The sequence below is a fragment of the Gymnodraco acuticeps genome, unplaced genomic scaffold (genome assembly GCF_902827175.1).
Source record: "Gymnodraco acuticeps unplaced genomic scaffold, fGymAcu1.1, whole genome shotgun sequence".
Taxonomy (NCBI): Eukaryota; Metazoa; Chordata; class Actinopteri; order Perciformes; family Bathydraconidae; genus Gymnodraco; species Gymnodraco acuticeps.
Genome location: NW_022991180.1, coordinates 6,201,618 through 6,219,877, shown reverse-complemented (window position 1 = coordinate 6,219,877; position 18,260 = coordinate 6,201,618). Strand labels below are relative to the sequence as shown.

Below are 18,260 nucleotides of genomic sequence, written 5' to 3'. Positions count from 1 at the left end.
GTGTTAAAAAATAAAGAAATCATTCCAATGTGCTATAGGACAGTTTGAAAGGGGAGTGATTAGTAAAATATGCATAAATAAAAAGAAAGAATACTAGAATACTATAGGTAACATAAGATAAGATTAAACAAGTTTAAATGATTGTTATTGGTTGTGATCATATTCTAAAGATGTTTTGATTATTGAAAAGTATACAGCTCTCTTTCATATGAGTGTTGAGAGCTGTATCCATAAATTCATTTTGTGCACCAGATTTAACTTCAACATTTAAAAAAAATCTTCCCGGGGCTGCATGCCCCCGGACCCCCTAGAGTAGGTGAGGTCCACCCCCAAATAAAGCAGGTTAAAATAATTAATTGCATACATTTTCTTTTAGTAAACACTGAAAACGGGGTCCCACAGACCCAAAACAGCACCCAAAGGTAAGCATATAATAATGTAATGAAACAAATACCAATAACTGTATTGCATTGTTTTCTTAGGTGTATGCGCAATTACTTATACTGTCTTTGTCTTTTTCGTCCTGCATTATTGTGCCCCCCCATCAGAAAATAACTGGCCCCAGCCTGGCCCCCCCAGTCAAATTGGTCTAGAACCGCCACTGCTCCTAGAACCTTCTAAGTTGGATATTAGGCACGCACGCACCCTATCTTTACTAATTTAACAGTCAGAGGGACATAGCGCATATCCAAGCCACTTAACCACAGGGTTTCACTCAGGTATCATCAATAGATATCGTTTAAATGACTCTTAATGTTTTTTAATACTCCGTGCTAACTTGCCAAGTGACAATGATGCTTAAAAAAGACAGCGAATTGTGACATGACCACATCCACATCTAGTGACCCAGTGTCATGTTGCTTCACTGGATAAGTAAGACACATCTATTGGAGTTTACTGCTGTTTCTATTTCAAATGCATATATGTATGAACTATTTTGTGGAAAAGTCTCTTACCTCTTCTCTTAGCTTTCATGGTAGCCTATGTGACATAATGATTCAATGCAACATTGTATTACAACAGAGGATGTGTAGGATGCTTCTCTTTTTATTGGATCTTGGTGTTTCAATAAATAAAATGCTGTTTTTAATAAGATACATATTGTAGCGACACCTGTATAGGATGCTGAGTGTGTCACTCTAGCATCCCCCGTCTCTCTGCCAATCACAGAGCTTGCACAGTGATGCTGGTCTGGGTGCGGGCCTGTGGTTGGGGGAGCAGACGGCGGAGGGCGGGGACGTTGTGACGTTGACCCTATATATGGGTGTGAGTTGGGGTGTAGAGTGGTGTGTGAGGATAAACCTACAACCTGTACATGTAACCTGTGTCCGTGAGTGACCAAGGAGTTAATAAACCCTCCATAACTTGAAGCCTGTTTCCGACTCCCTTTTGTCGAACGTTACAATATATTAAGGCGGACTAAATACAATAAAAAGAGGCGTTGTGCTACTATGTAGTTAAACTATTCTGCATTGATTTGGAATCCAAGGGTCGCTGGCTTGCCCAATGCAATCCACCGCCAGCACAGTTTAAAATGTTGACTTGTGGTCATTTTTCATGCTTTCCTGTCAGTCAAGGACTTATTCCTTACATCAGGTATGGCAACTCAACTAATGAGACTCTGAATTTGCTGCCTTCTCTTTTTTCTGTTTCCTTGTTTCTGAGTAACTAATTACAGCTTTGAAAATTGTCTTTGTGCAGGTTCTTAAAGTAATTCATTAAATTGAGGGGGTGGCTGCAATGGTTTTTGTTCTCATTACGAACTAAGGGATGTTTTAAACTAAACAAATCATTTGCTGTTTTTACAGGATACACTACTTGAAAATATAGTTCAAAACATGGTAAAAATTGGAATGGTCCTCAGTTGATAATAACATTTGTTTAATGAATGTACTTTATCTTTTCATAAAATCTAAAAGATCTGGAACTAATTTATCGTAGCTACATAAATGAATGCAAATGTACACTCGGTGTCATTGAATAACAAAAGCAGCCAGAAGCCTTATTTGAAGTCTGGATGTTAGCAGCACACAAGTGTAAACGTGTTTGCATAACTAAATTATGCTGGAAAAAACATCAAACATAGTGGTGTGCAGATGGGTAGAGATGTGTTATTGAGACACAAAATGTCCACTGGCATCTACACTTAATACCTTCCTGTTTACACTGAGATCATTCATTGCAATTAATATAAGTAATGATCCATGTTATATTTTAATACATTATTTAAACTTGCACTCATTTAAGTTTAATCTCTTATTTTGTTTTTACTTGCATTTAATTTTCCTTTTTTATATGTATTTATAGTTGTTGGTTGTTTAATGTTTTTTATTCCCAACAACTGCCTCTCTGTAAATGTTATGAAGTTGATAAATAAGGAATGGAACTCGAACAGTGTCACCAGCATGAAGAAAACAGTTAGAGAGACGTACAAATGATTTTGCATGCCTCCATTTCGTCCATTTATGTCAACTGCATATCAAAGCAACACAAGCTGTAGTGTAGAGTTTCAGGAGTATATCTCTGCCTTGCAGTCAGCCACTTGATTTACATTAAAATATGGTACTGTGAAATTAGTTTATTCACTATGAAACAATTAACTGCTAAAGTAGGTTACCGTGCTGACATTTAACGGATGTCACCCTGCATCATTAACTGAAATCAATTACGCTGTGCCTCACTTTGCTTACATTGTTTGACGGCCTTCGAAAGCTGAAATGGTTGTCAATTCAGACTCCTGAACTGTTCATGAAAATAAAACAAAATAAAAACAAAGTAACAACTTGTAGCGCTTTTCCAGATGCTCAAAGCGCTTTACAAATACACATTACTCATATCATACATGCAATGGTCACCACTGTGGACAATACCCACAGGAGCAAGTTCAGGTGAAGTGTCTTGCCCAAGGACACAACGGCTTTACAGACACAGCAGCGGCGGGTTTCACCCCTTGATCTGATGATCATTGCACAGCGCACTGCGCCACACCGTCCATCTTCACGCCTCGAAGTCATCGAGGCGCTTTTACAAGTACACATTAGTATCATACATGTACTGTGGACAATACCCACAGGAGCAAATCCGGATGAAGTGTCTTGCCCAAGGACACAACGGCCTGACGCAGTGGCGGCAGGAGCGGGTTTCGAACTGGAGTTCCCCAGCACCCCCCTTGATCTGATGGTCAGATGCACAGACCACCGCGCCACCCGTCCCCAACTACTCTTAAATCCCACAACGCACACTTTCACGTTCCATCCTCTCTTCATTCTCCCTTCTGGCTCCCCTCCTGACTACATCAAAAGGACGTTAATGTATGTAACCCTCTTAAGATGTGTGGAGTAGGCCTGTGACATCTGATTTTTCAGGCTTAACAACAAGGCACTTACCTCCTCTAGGATATCAGCAAGCTTGCTCAGAATGTCTTCTGCAGGTCGTGGAATGTAGGAACGCTGTAGGAACAAAGAAAGAAAAAAGCAAGTGTTGATATCAGCAGAAGTATCTGTTGAGCTTTAAAAGAGTTTACCAGAAAGAAGTCAGACCCTTTAATGTGCGGTGAACACTATGCACATAAATATAGGAACAGGAACACATAAAATCAATATTATGCTATGGGAGCTGGGCTGTATATTGCATTACAGTATATACATATAATATTTCAGCATGGAGTGTGCTACGTGTCTAGTACACGGCAGGAAGCTGGTCCTTTGGTTGAATATGCCAGTATGAGGCCCTAATGTTTGTTTTCTGCTGGCTTCCCGGCAGCCTCAATGAATGCATCTGCCTGTATCAAGCTTACTAAATAAAACTGGCCCAATGTTTATGAAGGAGGAGAGAAAATAACCCCTGTTGGCGAACAAAGGACTTATCTCACCATCTCATCTTTCTCTCTCAGTGTTTCTCCATCCTCCCTCTTCCCCTCATTTTCCCATGCTTTATTACAGTAATCTGACTACCATCTCGTCTTGGCCCCCAAACCCGGGCCCTAGCTGCTGGGTGTTGATCCTCGTGTTGTGGCTTCTAGTTAATCAGCTAGACAGTGAACAGATGATCCCACTCTACATGACACATATGGAGTTACACTCCCTTGAGCTGTGAAGCTGTTGACCACAAAAATAAGCGTCTGTTGCAGTTCATTTACATTTAACATATTAACTGTGTTACAGGAAATTAATTAATTATAATAGGCCAATGGGGAAGTGTGGTTTCAACTAATGCAGGGTTGTGATCATTTGAACGTTCTAACATCAAATAAACAACCTCCCTTACAGTTACTGTTTGAACGTGAGTAAAGCACGAGACAACCTTAATCAATTCTGTCGCGATTTTCCAATCACTGAGAAAAGCCGTGAGAAATTTGGCCACTTCTTTGGTGAAGGGTTTTGTCTTGATTAATGCATTTCTATGATCGTTCTTCTGAGCTCTCCCAAATCATCGGGCAGATTGGCTTTGTATTTCATGCCTTATAGCGAGACTTTTATCTAAAGTGGAAGGAGGCAGATGGTTGAGTAAAAAGCCCACCAACCCTTAAAAAAATCAATTGCAGCAATATGCGTTTTGCAAACCTAGGTGATGTTTGTCAGTTCATTACACACCATCGTGTAGTATCTCCTCCTGGAGCAATGTGAGTAATAAGAAATACATCTTGGGAGAGGTAATAAACAAGCTATTCACAAGCACACTTACTTCCTGTATGTTATTCCTTGTGGGATTTGTCTGTCAGTTTTTCATTTGTGTTCCTACACAACTTGTGAGAGCAAATATATTAATTCACAGCAGTTTACAGTGGGAGGAAGACTCAGGGACCTGAATGTGTTTGCTCTTAAACTCAAATTAACCACATCTTTCTCGTATTAGATATGCTTCTTGGGCAACAAAAAAACATGATGTGTTTATTGTGGATTAAAAGATATGCTTTAAATATATAATCTCCCCACTCCCCCCCAGATACTCCTCCAAACAGAGCCCAAGCCAAGCAATTTGATGTATATCTATAAAATATTTACATATCGGTTGGATAGTTTTGTAAAAGAACCACTCGATGATGCCCCCTTTCACACAGCGCTTTTCAGCTCCGGCTCGGAGCTGGAGCCTGACAATGCGCCGGTTTTTCCTGTTCACACCGGCAAGCGGCGCTGGGCCTCTTAGCTCCGGAATCCGGTTCACTTCCAGCTCCAAAAAATTGTCGGTTCTCTAGAGGCAAAGAGCTTCGGAGCTAAGAGGTGGCGTCGCTTACGTCGTCTCTTACGTCGAGGCCGTTGCAGGAAACTAAACCCTCCTCCCCTGAACAGGGTCGACCTGTCATGCCTGCCTACAAGCAGTAGTGCTTATAAACACACTTATAAAGTCAGGCAACCACTAACCAGGCTTCGTGTGATTCTGTTTATTTGTACCTTACTTTGACCATCCGTTCACTGTTATTGATCATTGTGGAGAGAGGCAGACGTGTTGTTTTGTATTTATAGCAGCTATCGGATGGAATCCATACATGGGCTGCAACAGGTTGTCGTGTTCCGACTAATCACAAGTAGAATCATAATTAAAAATACGCCGGTAACATGTGCCTGTAGAAAACGGTTTATGCCACAATAGGATAGCAATAGCAAGTAGTCAGTTTAGCTTCGGTGCTATGCTAACATCACCCATTTTATACCAGAGAAACTTTCATAAACAAGCGTTGTGATACCAAACAGCGTCAATTCAGACCTGACACACATTCACTTAGGCTAAAGGGAACTGGGGATATGTATCAGCTGCTTGTGTGAGTCGGACAGTGAATACTTTTAGAGCGGCAGGTGTGAGCTAACCGGGAGCTAACGGAGGAGAATAAACTCCCGTGGAAGAGCAGCCAAACACTGCAGCGGTCGGTAAATGCTGCAGAAAACACATTAATAAACAATGAACCCACGGCACTCTGGAGGAAAAAAGCATAGGTTGGAGAAGTCGTTAGTTCAATTTATTCTGGCTTCGTGTGATTAAAAGCAACACGATCATCGACCCCGACGCAGTTCCCCGTTGTTGTGAGCGCCGGTAATGCCGTTGGGGAGCAAATCAGCGATTGTAACGGTGACGTCATGACGCAGCCAGCGCGGCAGCACCAGTCGGGTGCTGGGGCGGTGTGAACAGAGCGGGAGCAGAAAAGGGAAAACGGAGCTGAACCAGAAAAGCTCTAGCTCGGAGCTAGAAAGGGAAAAAGCGCTGGTGTGAAAGCCGCATGAGAGGCAAGAGCTGCCCAAACATGCTTTTATACTCAGCAAAGAGTTGGGTCCTTTTGTTAGTCAAAGCCCATCACCTAAATAGCTTCAGTTTTAGGGTTTGAGAGTAAGATTAATGGTGTTATTTGTAATCCGGTTGGAAGTATTTTTTCATGCTGTATGTATTAAAGTGTCCCTTCCTAGTGAAAAGGCATTGTAGATACAACAAAGGTTGCATTTTTTTAAATAAATGTAGGCAAAGGTTGACCTGCTAATGTCAAAGGAGGACAGTGAATGACTGGGTGACAAAGACTGTACAGTAAATATTTGTATTTTCTAACCATGTCTATATTCCTATGGTTGCGTGCTATGTGAAAAATGTTCGTTTAAGTTATTTCAAAACATCAAAAGGACTTATTTCAGGAACAGTCAATGAGTTTGCAAGGAGTTAATATACAACCTATTTAATAGTTTGGGTGTGAAGATTTCTTGGAAGTTCTAGAGAGAAGAGCTGGTTTTCCCGCCTGTCAAAAAGTGTCAGTCTGATCCTGATCTCCGTGATTCATGAGGTTCCCCTCAGTAGAAACGATCCAAGGCAGAGCGTGCGCTTTTATTATGTGAGAACTTACATCACGGAAATAATGGAGTGCATAAGTGAAACGAAGTGAGAAGACAATTGACAATCTGCCCTGAAACCAAGTCATGAGAAAATGAGAGTGGCATATGAAATAGAGGGAAGTTGTGATGTAATGTTCACGATTGGCTCGATGAAGAACAAAGTGGCGGGAAAACAGAAGCGTCGTCCAGAGATGAGGGTGAGAAGAGATGTATTCTGTAATTGCATCTCATGCATCTTGATAACTGAACACATGCTCTCCCTCTGTCGTTTGATCAATCTTTCTTTTATCCTATACTCCATACAAGCCTTTTAAGTCATAATGGGTACCTGGTGGTTTGGGGGCGAGGCTCTCTATGTGATGCACCAGCAGTTCACTTATAACTTAATGGGAAATATGAGGAGTATGGAATCTTCTGAGCAACATGCACATTCCCACTGGATTAATTATTAATTTAGTTAACTCAATTTGTTGTTGTTTTTTTAGATCAAAGCCCTATTCACTGGCAATGTCATTGTGGGAAAAATGTATGCAAGCTTCCTCACCTTTTTAGAAACTGCATGTACTCTGTGTGCTTGATGAGACCCGTCCTCATCATGATCGTCTGAAAACATTGTCGGTCGATGGCCCACAGCTTCACGTTTGTTAGTGCTGGAAAGAAGAATACACATTAGCAATGTCAAGTGAAAGACAGTTTTTACCCTTGGACAAAATTGGATTAATAATGCAGCCGATCTTCTTACGCGTCATACATGCCCTGCAACAGCTTGATGCTTTGGGCATGCACAATATGGATATGGTGAATATCACATGCCTTTTTAAAGCATTGAATATGGAACTGGAGATATGACAAGAATGATAGTTATTATAGTATATTTAAACCAAAGTCATACTGAGATCTTTAAAGAGGAGAAATCAGTGGACCTTTTTTAATGTTATGGTATTGTATTGTTGGCTAGACCTGACATCCAAAACTTTTCTCTAGCTGATGGTTAGGCTTGGAAAGCAAACAGGAGGCATTCTTGACAATTAGTCTTGTTCAGAAGTTGGAGCTGCTGGTGTTTTTCTAATACCTTGCATGGATGGCTTGCTTCAAGTTACGCTACAGTATTTTAATTGGTTTAAGGTCAGGAGTCTGAAATTAGTTGAACGTCTTGATTTTCTGATTGCTCTGTGCTTTAAGGACAATTATCAAACTTTGTGACAAAAATACGTTTTAAATTACAACCAGCTACCCTTGCTATTCTTCTGTACAATATCCCCAAAGAATATGGAAATGATTGTCCCGCCAATGATCGCAATCTGCGCTGGCCCAGAGGCTCCAACTCCAAATCATAATGCTCTTTTTACTTGGATCAAATAGAGGTGAAATTGTTTTCTCCCCGTTTTTTAAATGTAGCATTTTCTCTCTTTGGCCACAGAGCATTGCTCCATTGAACGTCAATGTAAAATGTCCATGTTTAGTGATTTTCTAGCTGTGGTTCGAACATAGCCAGTGTGAGAAATGCCCAGAATGCATTGCTTCTTTTTTGACACCACCTTGATTAATGTAAAGTTCTCTTGTAGCAATCCTTACAGAATAACCAGTCTTTCAAAGATCAGAAACAATGTTAAATCTCATCCATTTTCTTCCAGTTGTACACCGGACTGGTGATTGATTCGAGGCCTGGGTCTTTCGAAATTCCTTTCTCTTGTCTTTTTCAGGGTTTTCTGGCTCAACCGCTCTTTTTCTGAAGTCCTCTGTAGTCACTTTTGATCAGAATATATTTCCCCTTGACATATCTCTGATGTGAAGAGATGACTTTTTTCCAGGCTTTGCTGGTTTTCATCAGAGCAGTGAACCTATAACCCGCACCTACTGTAGATGTCATTGCATTTCTACATTCAGCCCAATTTCTTAGAAGAAACTGGGTCGTAGGGGCAACTATAAAACAAATATTCAGTGCTTCTTTTATGTCAAGGGCAGTTTATTGCAATACTTTTAGAATAGCTTTGGGGTTTTCCCAGTTCATTATCTTTAGCAAGAAATGCTATAATTTCGACTTCATACAATACACTGTCAGAGTAATGAAAAGAAAGACTCCAGTCTGACCCCAAAACAAATCTGGAGATCTCCCAGGAGATTTGTGGCAACAGGGACAAGTAGTAATATTAGAAGAACATTTGTCAGAGAAGACTCAGTCTACTTGGTATTTTGTCCGTTAGATTGTTTGTCTTTCCCATCATCCCAGTGTGATACTTCTTCAGAGTTAAAAAATAACAATGTGGTATTTATTTATCATCATACAATTATTGTTTTCTTCGATCTGGGCCTGCAGTGTATATCCAATTATATACACCTAGCAATTGAGACCAAAGGCATGTCTGCACAATTTTAATGAAGTAAAAAGTCAAATAAGAAGTAAGGTCGTTTTCTAGACTTCTATATAAATTGACTGATTTTTGCAACCAATTGAGTCGCCCTCTGTTGGATGTTAAAGAGAATTAAAGTTTAAGGCATATCCGCGTTGACCTTTCAGATCGGGGGGTCGATTCCTGTTTTTCTGCATGCCTTTTGGCTCTATCAACACACATACACAAAATGTATACCAGTGGTAACACAACAACTCATAAACTCCAGGATTTCCTGTACATATAAACACACATTATGACTGATCGGTTGCACACACAACACAATTGTTCCTCTACAGTACAATCCAAGAGTTTTGCAGCACTTTAAAATAGGGCCAAACCACAGGGGAAATGCCCTCATTTCAAAGCCTGACGCTTATTTTAGTTAGAGACACTTTCTTGGAGCAGGAACCCCGAAACACACAGCATGTCATAAAAATGTATCCACAAACTGATGTATGTATACACAGTTATGCAGGCATCCCGTACAAGCACGCACAGATATCAGATACACACAGATATACACATAAAAACAGATGGTAAATGAAAAGACTTACTTGTTTGATATACATATATATATAGCCTGTAGATATAGTTTCTAACAACACCTTGAAAATATCTTCTCCAGGTAGTGCACTGACTTATTTCATAGGCACATTGTTACAGTTTAAATCATGTCTAATCATGTGTGGTACAGATCGCAAGTTGTTCTTTTATCTTTTTTAACCTCCTGTTAGTTAATTCAGATAGGTACAGAACCCAGATTGTGTGCACTCACACATTACATACACAGAAATATAACAGTAAGCAATCGTAACACACTAACAAAAACTGTAAAAATATACGTTGTGAAACACTGTCGGCCCGGTAGATTTAAACAATAATACCAGAGTCCATACAGCTTCCATAATATTTTAGGGCGTTAAGGCATTATTGTTTGTTTGTTTTTACGTTGGACTATATCTGGATCTTGTTATATCTTATCCAATGAAAAAGGTCATATATTTAGGTGTGATTACCCCCAATGTAAACTGAAGGCACAAATAAATGGAGATAGGTCTTGAGAGAAATTATTAGAGTAACCTTCTAATTTGACCCCAAAGCAACAAGAGTGGGAGGTTAGACGTATTCTCCCGCTATGCAGAGTGCAATGGAGTGTTTTGGTGTGTGGGAGTGTGGTGCACTGGGAAATAAGATATGGAGGGAGCCTGCAGCTCACCGCAGTAGGTAAACGTATTATTTGGAGGCTTGACTAAATTGCGGTGAGACTCAGGGAGCTAGTTATCCTGTAGTGAGGGCGCAGATGAATGTCTTAATGCTCGTGGGTCGCCAACCATTAGCTCCACAACCTTTTGGACGCACATAATACCCAAGGCAGTACTAGACAGATTGAAGGATGTCTGTGAATGTTTTCAAATGATTGGGCAGTGTTTTTTTCCAGTGAGGCGATCAACAGCCATGCGGACTCTACATTTATGCAACAAGTGTTTACTGCTTATACTGAACAAAAGGTAAACACAGGATAAACATCACATTGATGCAAACCAACCTGATAATAAGTGGGAATATGGCCTCCACTTTTTAAGCAAAGTGGAGGCCAATTTGTCTAGATTCCATTGTATTGTTGTTGCATTGAATTGTAACTTATCTAATGTTATCCTGTCATCTTCTTGTAATGCAACATGATCATAAGTATTTTCCAATTCCAGCCGCTTTGGTTTCAATTTCGCAGTAGATGTAATGTGGTGAAACGATTAAGACATATGCATCTTATCTATCTGCAATAATCGTTTCAGTGCAACACACATAGGCAGTGACGACATATTTGATGTGCGTCAAACTTGTAGCACACATGTCTTTATGCAGACAGAGGATGCAGTTTTTTTAGCCAGGATGATTCAGTGAGTAAATGTGATACAATTGCTCCTTTTGTAGAAAATATACTCCCATTGATGCTGCCAAGTGGCCTCTTGACTTGCATCATCTCGTGATGCACCGGTGTGTGGGCGTACAGAGACAGAGTAATCAGGTCAGGTGTTTTGATGGTGTATTATGAAGCAGGTGTGTCCACTTTATTGGCATTACATCCTAAATATGACATTTTGATAGTCCTTTCAAACAATGACTGGTGTCTGTATGTGCATAGAGTGTAATTGGCATACATTTATAAAACAAATGTTGCTACTTAAATTAAAATCGCTTTTATCTCAATGCACACCCTGCTGACTATTGTTTAACACCTGTTTTCTCTCAGCCCCTGAAAGCTCCTCTCAATTGAATGTAATCCCACCTCAGAGTAAAGGATGGCTATGAATAGTGTCGCTGCCCACAGCCAAGCAAGTTATCATTATCATTTATCCGTGCTCCTCCTTTCTTCCCTCACGCTTCAAATGTTCCCAATTATTTGCAACAAAAGATCAATGTTGTTCCCTATACTACCATGGCTGGGCAACTAGCACATGTAGTATGCCAAAAGAGTGTTTAAGCATGAGGAAATAATACTTTAATGTCGTCACAATCATACCAATAAAGCTATTTGAATTTGGAAGATAATATAAAAATGGATGTCACCACAGGATAAAATAGTACAAGCCATCACTCATTTGTATGGCTCAGTCATAATTTATTGTTACTGAATTTCCGCAGGCCTAGGGAATTATGCAAATGCTGTGTGTTTGTGTGTTCTTATAATCATATTTTGGCTCATTACATGATATAAATATAGGATGATCTAGACATTTCCTCTCTGTATTCTTGTCATGACAGTGTACATGTGGAGAGCGTGGGTGTTTTGAAAACATCCAAACTTTGTGCTTTTCTGTGACAGTAATCTTGATTTTTGTTGTGAGTGCCATGCAATTTAATGGGGTTTGAAATGACTCAAAACAGTCTACGTCTGGCCCACGATGATTCAGCCGAGGTATGAAGCTTCTGCCATTTGCTCTGCAGAACATCCACCATTCCTTCCAAAAGCACCGGGGGCCACATTAAAGTGGTACTTAAATAAAGATTAGACTAAGGTTTCCAGCAGTGAAGTGTGCAGGGAAAGTAGTACACTCTCATGATAAGAAATACATTTAGCTAGTAACATGGTATAATACTATTAACACGGTTTAATGCTCAACGTACATCACTTTGTACTGATCATTTGACAGAAAATATGTTCTAAAATAAGCTCCCCTTCTCACCATGTTCATCCATCTAAAGAAGCATTTATTTATAGCATGTATTTACTTCCTACTGACATGCCTTTAGTTACATCATAATACATTATCTCAGTGCAATATTTTTGACACAATACTGTATATCACTCACAGCAAAGTTGTGATTTCTGTTCATCCTCCTCTCCCACTTTCACAACACAAACCTAGGAAATATTAATCAACATATGTCGTTGGTGATCATTCAATTTAACACTTGTAGATGATTAACCTCGGGTTACACAGCGCCGAGAAAAGGTGTGGTGTCTCTGAACAAATTAGTGGGAGCACCAAGCATAAGAATTCTCACCCTGGAATAATACAGTATGTTATGTTAAGTTGAGGGCATTTTAATTGGTTCCCTCGTCACTCTAAACATTTCTCTTAGTCAAATCTTTTGAGTTGCCTCGACCTAAAATGTCTTAATTTCTGTCTTTAACACTTTTTTTCCTAAACTCTCCCTTCTTTTGAACCATATTCTTATCTCTGACCAACACACACACACACACACACACACACTGTAGAGTTATATTTGTATTTATTCATGTTAGCAAACTATGGATAAGCTTAAAATGAGAATAATTTGGGTAAAACTGTGAGCTGGATTTGGGGCCTTTTGACATGTGTTTTTGAGGACAAAGGAAGATGGGGGGAAGGTGAGAGCATGTCTTGATTTGCATTCAACTTATCTGGCTACAGTGGTTGGGGAAACCTAAGGTCGGAGGTGTCTGTGATATTTGGGCGGCCAATCAATGAGCTCCAAATGGGAGGATCTGATAACTCCTCCCATTGTCAAATAGTATAAACAGACACACACGCGGTGTTCAGCCTCTTTCCTCTGGCTGGCTCACGTGCAGGTAAATTCGGGATCCCAGGGATTAACTGTGTTGAATTTGTACTGTATTGATTGTATTTGTATTGTCATATTATCATTAAAGTAACGGTTATTTGGTAGCTCTGGATTACTTCCTGTATTAACCAGCTTGATAGGGACGCGCGGAGATTTGAAAAGCGGACTAGATATCCCTTTTAATCTCTAACAACACACACACACACACACACACACAAAAACACATATTCACGTGAATTCTACTCCTTTGAGGCCTCCCGCAAGGCTCGTTTTGGAAAGCGATAAGAGAGCGATGCTGTCAGGGCTGCAGGAGTGGAAGAGTGTAATCTTCTTTCCCACTAAGTCATTATTAAAATCAGCCAAGTCTGATTACATCTGGATTAGCTCTTTAGAGCGTGAGAAATCAGGACAGGTCATTTACGCCAGTGTCACAGACCCTAGAGGCAAAAAGAAAAGGAATTATCTTCATAATTATGAATCTAATTGTTACTAATATATTTGAGGCTTAAAGCTACACTTGGTTACCTTTATTGAAGAATAATGTTGTGTCATATTTCCAGAGACTCACACTATATCCTGGGAGTAGTGCATGAGACAGATAATCTGTGCTCTTAATGTTAATTGCAATTTTCCGGCAACCCCGAAGGAAAACAACCACTCAAAGCGAAGAAGTGTTTTAATCAGTGCTCGTGAACTCTGATCAAACTATCAACTTAGGCGATGCCAATCAAATACGCATCAAGATTCTGTTACTGCATCGGCCCAAACACATGTAGTGATTTGCTTAGCTGTAAAACAACACAATTGGTGTACGTACAGTGCTTTGATTTGGCTTGACTGTTTTCAACATGGCGCAAAGTTTAGAGTCTGTCTTATTTTCAGCTAAACAGAACTCTATTCATATTCAAACAAAGCTGCCTTGTGTTGACAGTTTGGAGTTCAAGAGCAGTAATTGCGCTAGAGGCTCCCGTTTGTGATTGGTTGTTTTCATTCAGCGTAGGGTTGTCTAGCAAATGCCAAGGTGCACTGGGGAAGCATATGTACATGATTTATTCAAAGATACTAGCTGAAGCTTTAAAGAACATAAGACTGTGTAGTAAATACAGATACACTGATCCAAATATTTCAAATTCCCACGCCTAAGAACTTTTGATTATGATGATTTGTTGTTATCCCGATCAATGCATTTATTTTGTCATGATGGGAGCTTTTGCTCTCTATGACAGGCTCCACATCACAGTGACTCCTAACATAGAAAACCGTCTTGCTTAATCAGATGTATTCTTTTGCTGCCAGTTCTACCAATGTTCACCCCATCATGTGGGAGTCAGTGGAGTCTGTGGACTTGGAGCAGCAGCTGCTTGAGAAATATTGAGCTGACCGTCATACCACCAGCCCTCCACCCACGTTACAGAGCTCAGAGGGAAGCCCATCTTTTGTTGAGAATAAAAGGTCTAAATGCTGGTATATTGGGTTTTATTCTATTTCGTCTGTGGTAATTGTTGGGAAAATACTGAATGTTCCTTCTATATCAGAGTAGCACATGATAAGAGAGGCCCTACGTAGCTGTGTACGTAGCCGGATGTATAACTACATGGATGACGCTCATGAGACACTGTGTTGAAGTTATGATAGCTATGTTCCTAAAATTGGCCTGATGACACAGCCCCTAGAGCAGGGGTGTCAAACTCAAATACATAGTGGGCCAAAATAAAAAAAATCGGTACTAGTCGAGGGCCGGACTGGTTCAATGTTTATTGCAAAACGTATTGAAATTAACTTATTGCACGTATTAAACCTGGAACTAACAAAGCTTAAATTATTGCCTATAAAAACAACATTAAACATTAAATAATAATTTGCATTCATTTCTTATGGCTCTATCTGCAGCTTTTCCGGAGTTATTTCTTATGATTACATTTTTTCACAGGCCAACAACAGCTTCAAAAAACAATTTCCCTCAAAGAAAAAAACAAACATGCCCTGTTGTCGCAAGAAAAAAAGAGCAAAAGGAAACATCCATTGAAACTCAGTGTGCTGCTCTGTGATGCTAGATCAAGCCAGATACTTGGCATCTCATCTTGGGTGCAAGTTCATCAATGTTTGGGCTCAGGCTCTGAGCTGAGGAAATCCTCAGGATGGAGTGAAGGTGTGCGTGCAATATATACCGGCGGGTCAGATCTAATAGTAATTCAAAATGATCCTGCGGGCCGAAATTAAATCCACCATGGGCCTGATTTGGCCCCCGGGCCTTGAGTTTGACACATGTGCCCTAGAGAGATAGGCATAAAAGTCACTGTCATGTTATATTGCTTACACAGGCCTTAGCTAATCTTAACTAATGTCAGATTACTGCTTTGAACCAGTATGCAAACAGTAACCAACTCCCTCTCTTGTATATAAGCATCTGAAGGACACTGTTCTGGGAACTATTTGTCCCATGCAGCCCTGTGTGTGATGACTACTTCCATTCTTGCAAGGATAATAAATAAATGTATCCTGATATTGAAGACCAAGCCGGTGACGAGTGATATTTTTCTAACAGTAATATAAAAGAAAGTTTAATTTAAAATCCATCTATGTCCAACAATGTCATAATTGAAATGGAAAAGACACTGGGGGTGTGGAAGTCATAATATTGAAATGCATGAATCTGACACTGAGCACAGACGGCATCCTCTCCATTTTGTGTCGGAAGCCACCTGTCAGAGGCTGATTGAATAGAAGTGTTCCTAAAAGCGTGCTTTTAGCTCTTAAAAGCATTTTCCACTCATCTCTGTAACATTAACAAACCTCCCTTCCAACACTTATTCATCAATTATTGCCAATATTGTTTGGAGGTTTCTCATAAACATGCACACATTAAGTAGATTGTAGTTTTAGTGTCCGTTTAAATAAGCTTCTAATTTATCTCTCAAGGTAGCACTGTGATTGCAGATATGCTAATGTTCTTCATCTAAAAACCAATCATGTAAAATTGTCCAGTAATCTTCTGGATACCAAAACAATATTATTAAAAAAACAAATTCAGTTGACCCCCTTTTACTTTGGAATAGCATCTACTAAAGTCATATGAGTGGCGAGATGGGTTGAGCTGTCTATATTGACAATCAGTCACGATATACCATTGTCACTACAAAAGGATAATTTGCCATTATGCTATTTAAAATAAAAACTGTGTTGTTACTTGAAAATCACTGTGACACGGGTGTCACATGCACTTTAAATGTTCTGGAAAGTTCCTTATACAGCTTTAGTCTTTATTTTTATCTCAAAGTCCCTAAGTGACACACACTGAACGGTCATGGTCCAGGTCATTTGATTTTGTGTTCCCATAACAACATGTCCAAGATGCCAGACTAACACATTTGACAGAACTAGTTACATTTTAAAAGCTTTTTTTTGGTTGCTAAAGGTATGATTCAAGCCATTTAAGAATTAAAATGCTTACATAACATGTGCTTTATTACATTTAACCTGTTGTGGAAAGATTTCTTGATCAAATTGATATGAAACAAATGAGACAAACATCGCTGTGACACTGGTGTCACATCGGGACTTTAACCCTAAACTTTCACAGTAAACCCAAAGTGACATACTGTATGCACAATTAGAAATATGATTATGATCTGCTCAGTTAATTTAGCTGATTCAATTATATTTAGTTAATATATTCTTTATTCTTCAATTCAAAGAATGTTCAAAAAAAAAAGTTATAAGAGTTATTTTACCATTAAAGGTAGGGTATGTAAGTTTGAGATACACTTTTTGTTATATTCCATGGAATGCTCTTAACATCCCGATAGCAATGAATATCTTAAGTGCTTTGACAAAAAATCCATTAAAAAAATGTCATCTGTGGAAGCCGTAGTACTGTAAAAAGCACGACCAGCCGGCCCGGCTAAAATAACTGGATGGCCTACCTGCCTGTCAGCTTTCCATCTGTGCACAAACTTAACTTATCTAAAACTTGGTCATGTGCGCGTTCATGTGTGTTGGAGGAGGGGCTCTATAAGGAAGTGGCAGATTTTCTCCGGTCGTGTATTTTCAAATTCTAGCGATCTCGAGCCGGTTTCTCAAACTTACCCTACCTTTTAAAGCCCAAAGTGACATATATGTCACATTTCAGATATTTTACACTAAGGGGGGTTTCTTGTCAGAAATGTGTTCTAGGTGGTCTATTTAGTTAAATGATGTTCCCCTTAATTTTCCCAAAAGTAGGGTCTGGTTCCTACGTACGGTGGCCTTGAAGTGCAAGACACCACAGCATTTCACAAAACACAACAGCATTTCAGAAAACACAACAGTATTTTACAAAACGCCACAGCATTTCACAAAACGCCACAGCATTTCACAAAACACCACAGCATTTCAGAAAACACAACAGCATTTCAGAAAACACCACAGCATTTCAGAAAACGCAACAGCATTTCAGATTGGACGGAAAGGGTATTCCTTAGGGAGAACACTTCTTGTTTGTGATTGGCATAGAAGCACTGCTGTGATTGGTTGTTTTTGCTGCCAGTCAAGAAATTACGCTTCGTGATTGGCCCAACACCTCAGCCGTTAGCTGTTAGCACACACTCAGAGCTCACAGCTCCTCATATCTGTTCAGAAACTGGACAAAAGTTAAACATATACAAAACACAGACTGTCTATGTCATGGTGAATACAGTCGCTGCTTTATTTATGTCTGTATGACGTTGTTGTGAGTGTGGACCATAGACTGTATAAACGGAGCAGCTACAGGTTAGTTTAGCCTGATCGATCCGATTCCGATAGGATTTACATGGAGATACGGCCCGCCCCCTCTCCAGCGTCTTGTTTGAATGACAGGAGTAAACACAGAATTAATACTTTATTCCTTCATGGTTTTTAAGGGGCTTATCTCCATGTAAATACTATGGTAGACTACTCAATATTCGCATCGCTCTAATCGCTCGAGTTTCACCGCGGCTGTCAGCTGTGTTTGCTCCTGTCATTCAAACAAGAGGCGCTGGAGAGGAGGCGG

The 18,260-nt window shown here is 39.8% G+C and overlaps 1 protein-coding gene across 1 annotated transcript in view; it reads right to left on the bottom strand.

The window, feature by feature from the left end:
- Positions 1–18,260, bottom strand: part of LOC117560779 (cGMP-dependent protein kinase 1-like) — a 108,183-nt gene that overhangs the window by 42,383 nt on the left and 47,540 nt on the right. The window contains 3 exon segments of the mRNA XM_034237797.1: positions 3,387–3,427; positions 3,430–3,449; positions 7,354–7,459. Coding sequence (XP_034093688.1) covers positions 3,387–3,427; positions 3,430–3,449; positions 7,354–7,459 — 167 coding nt within the window.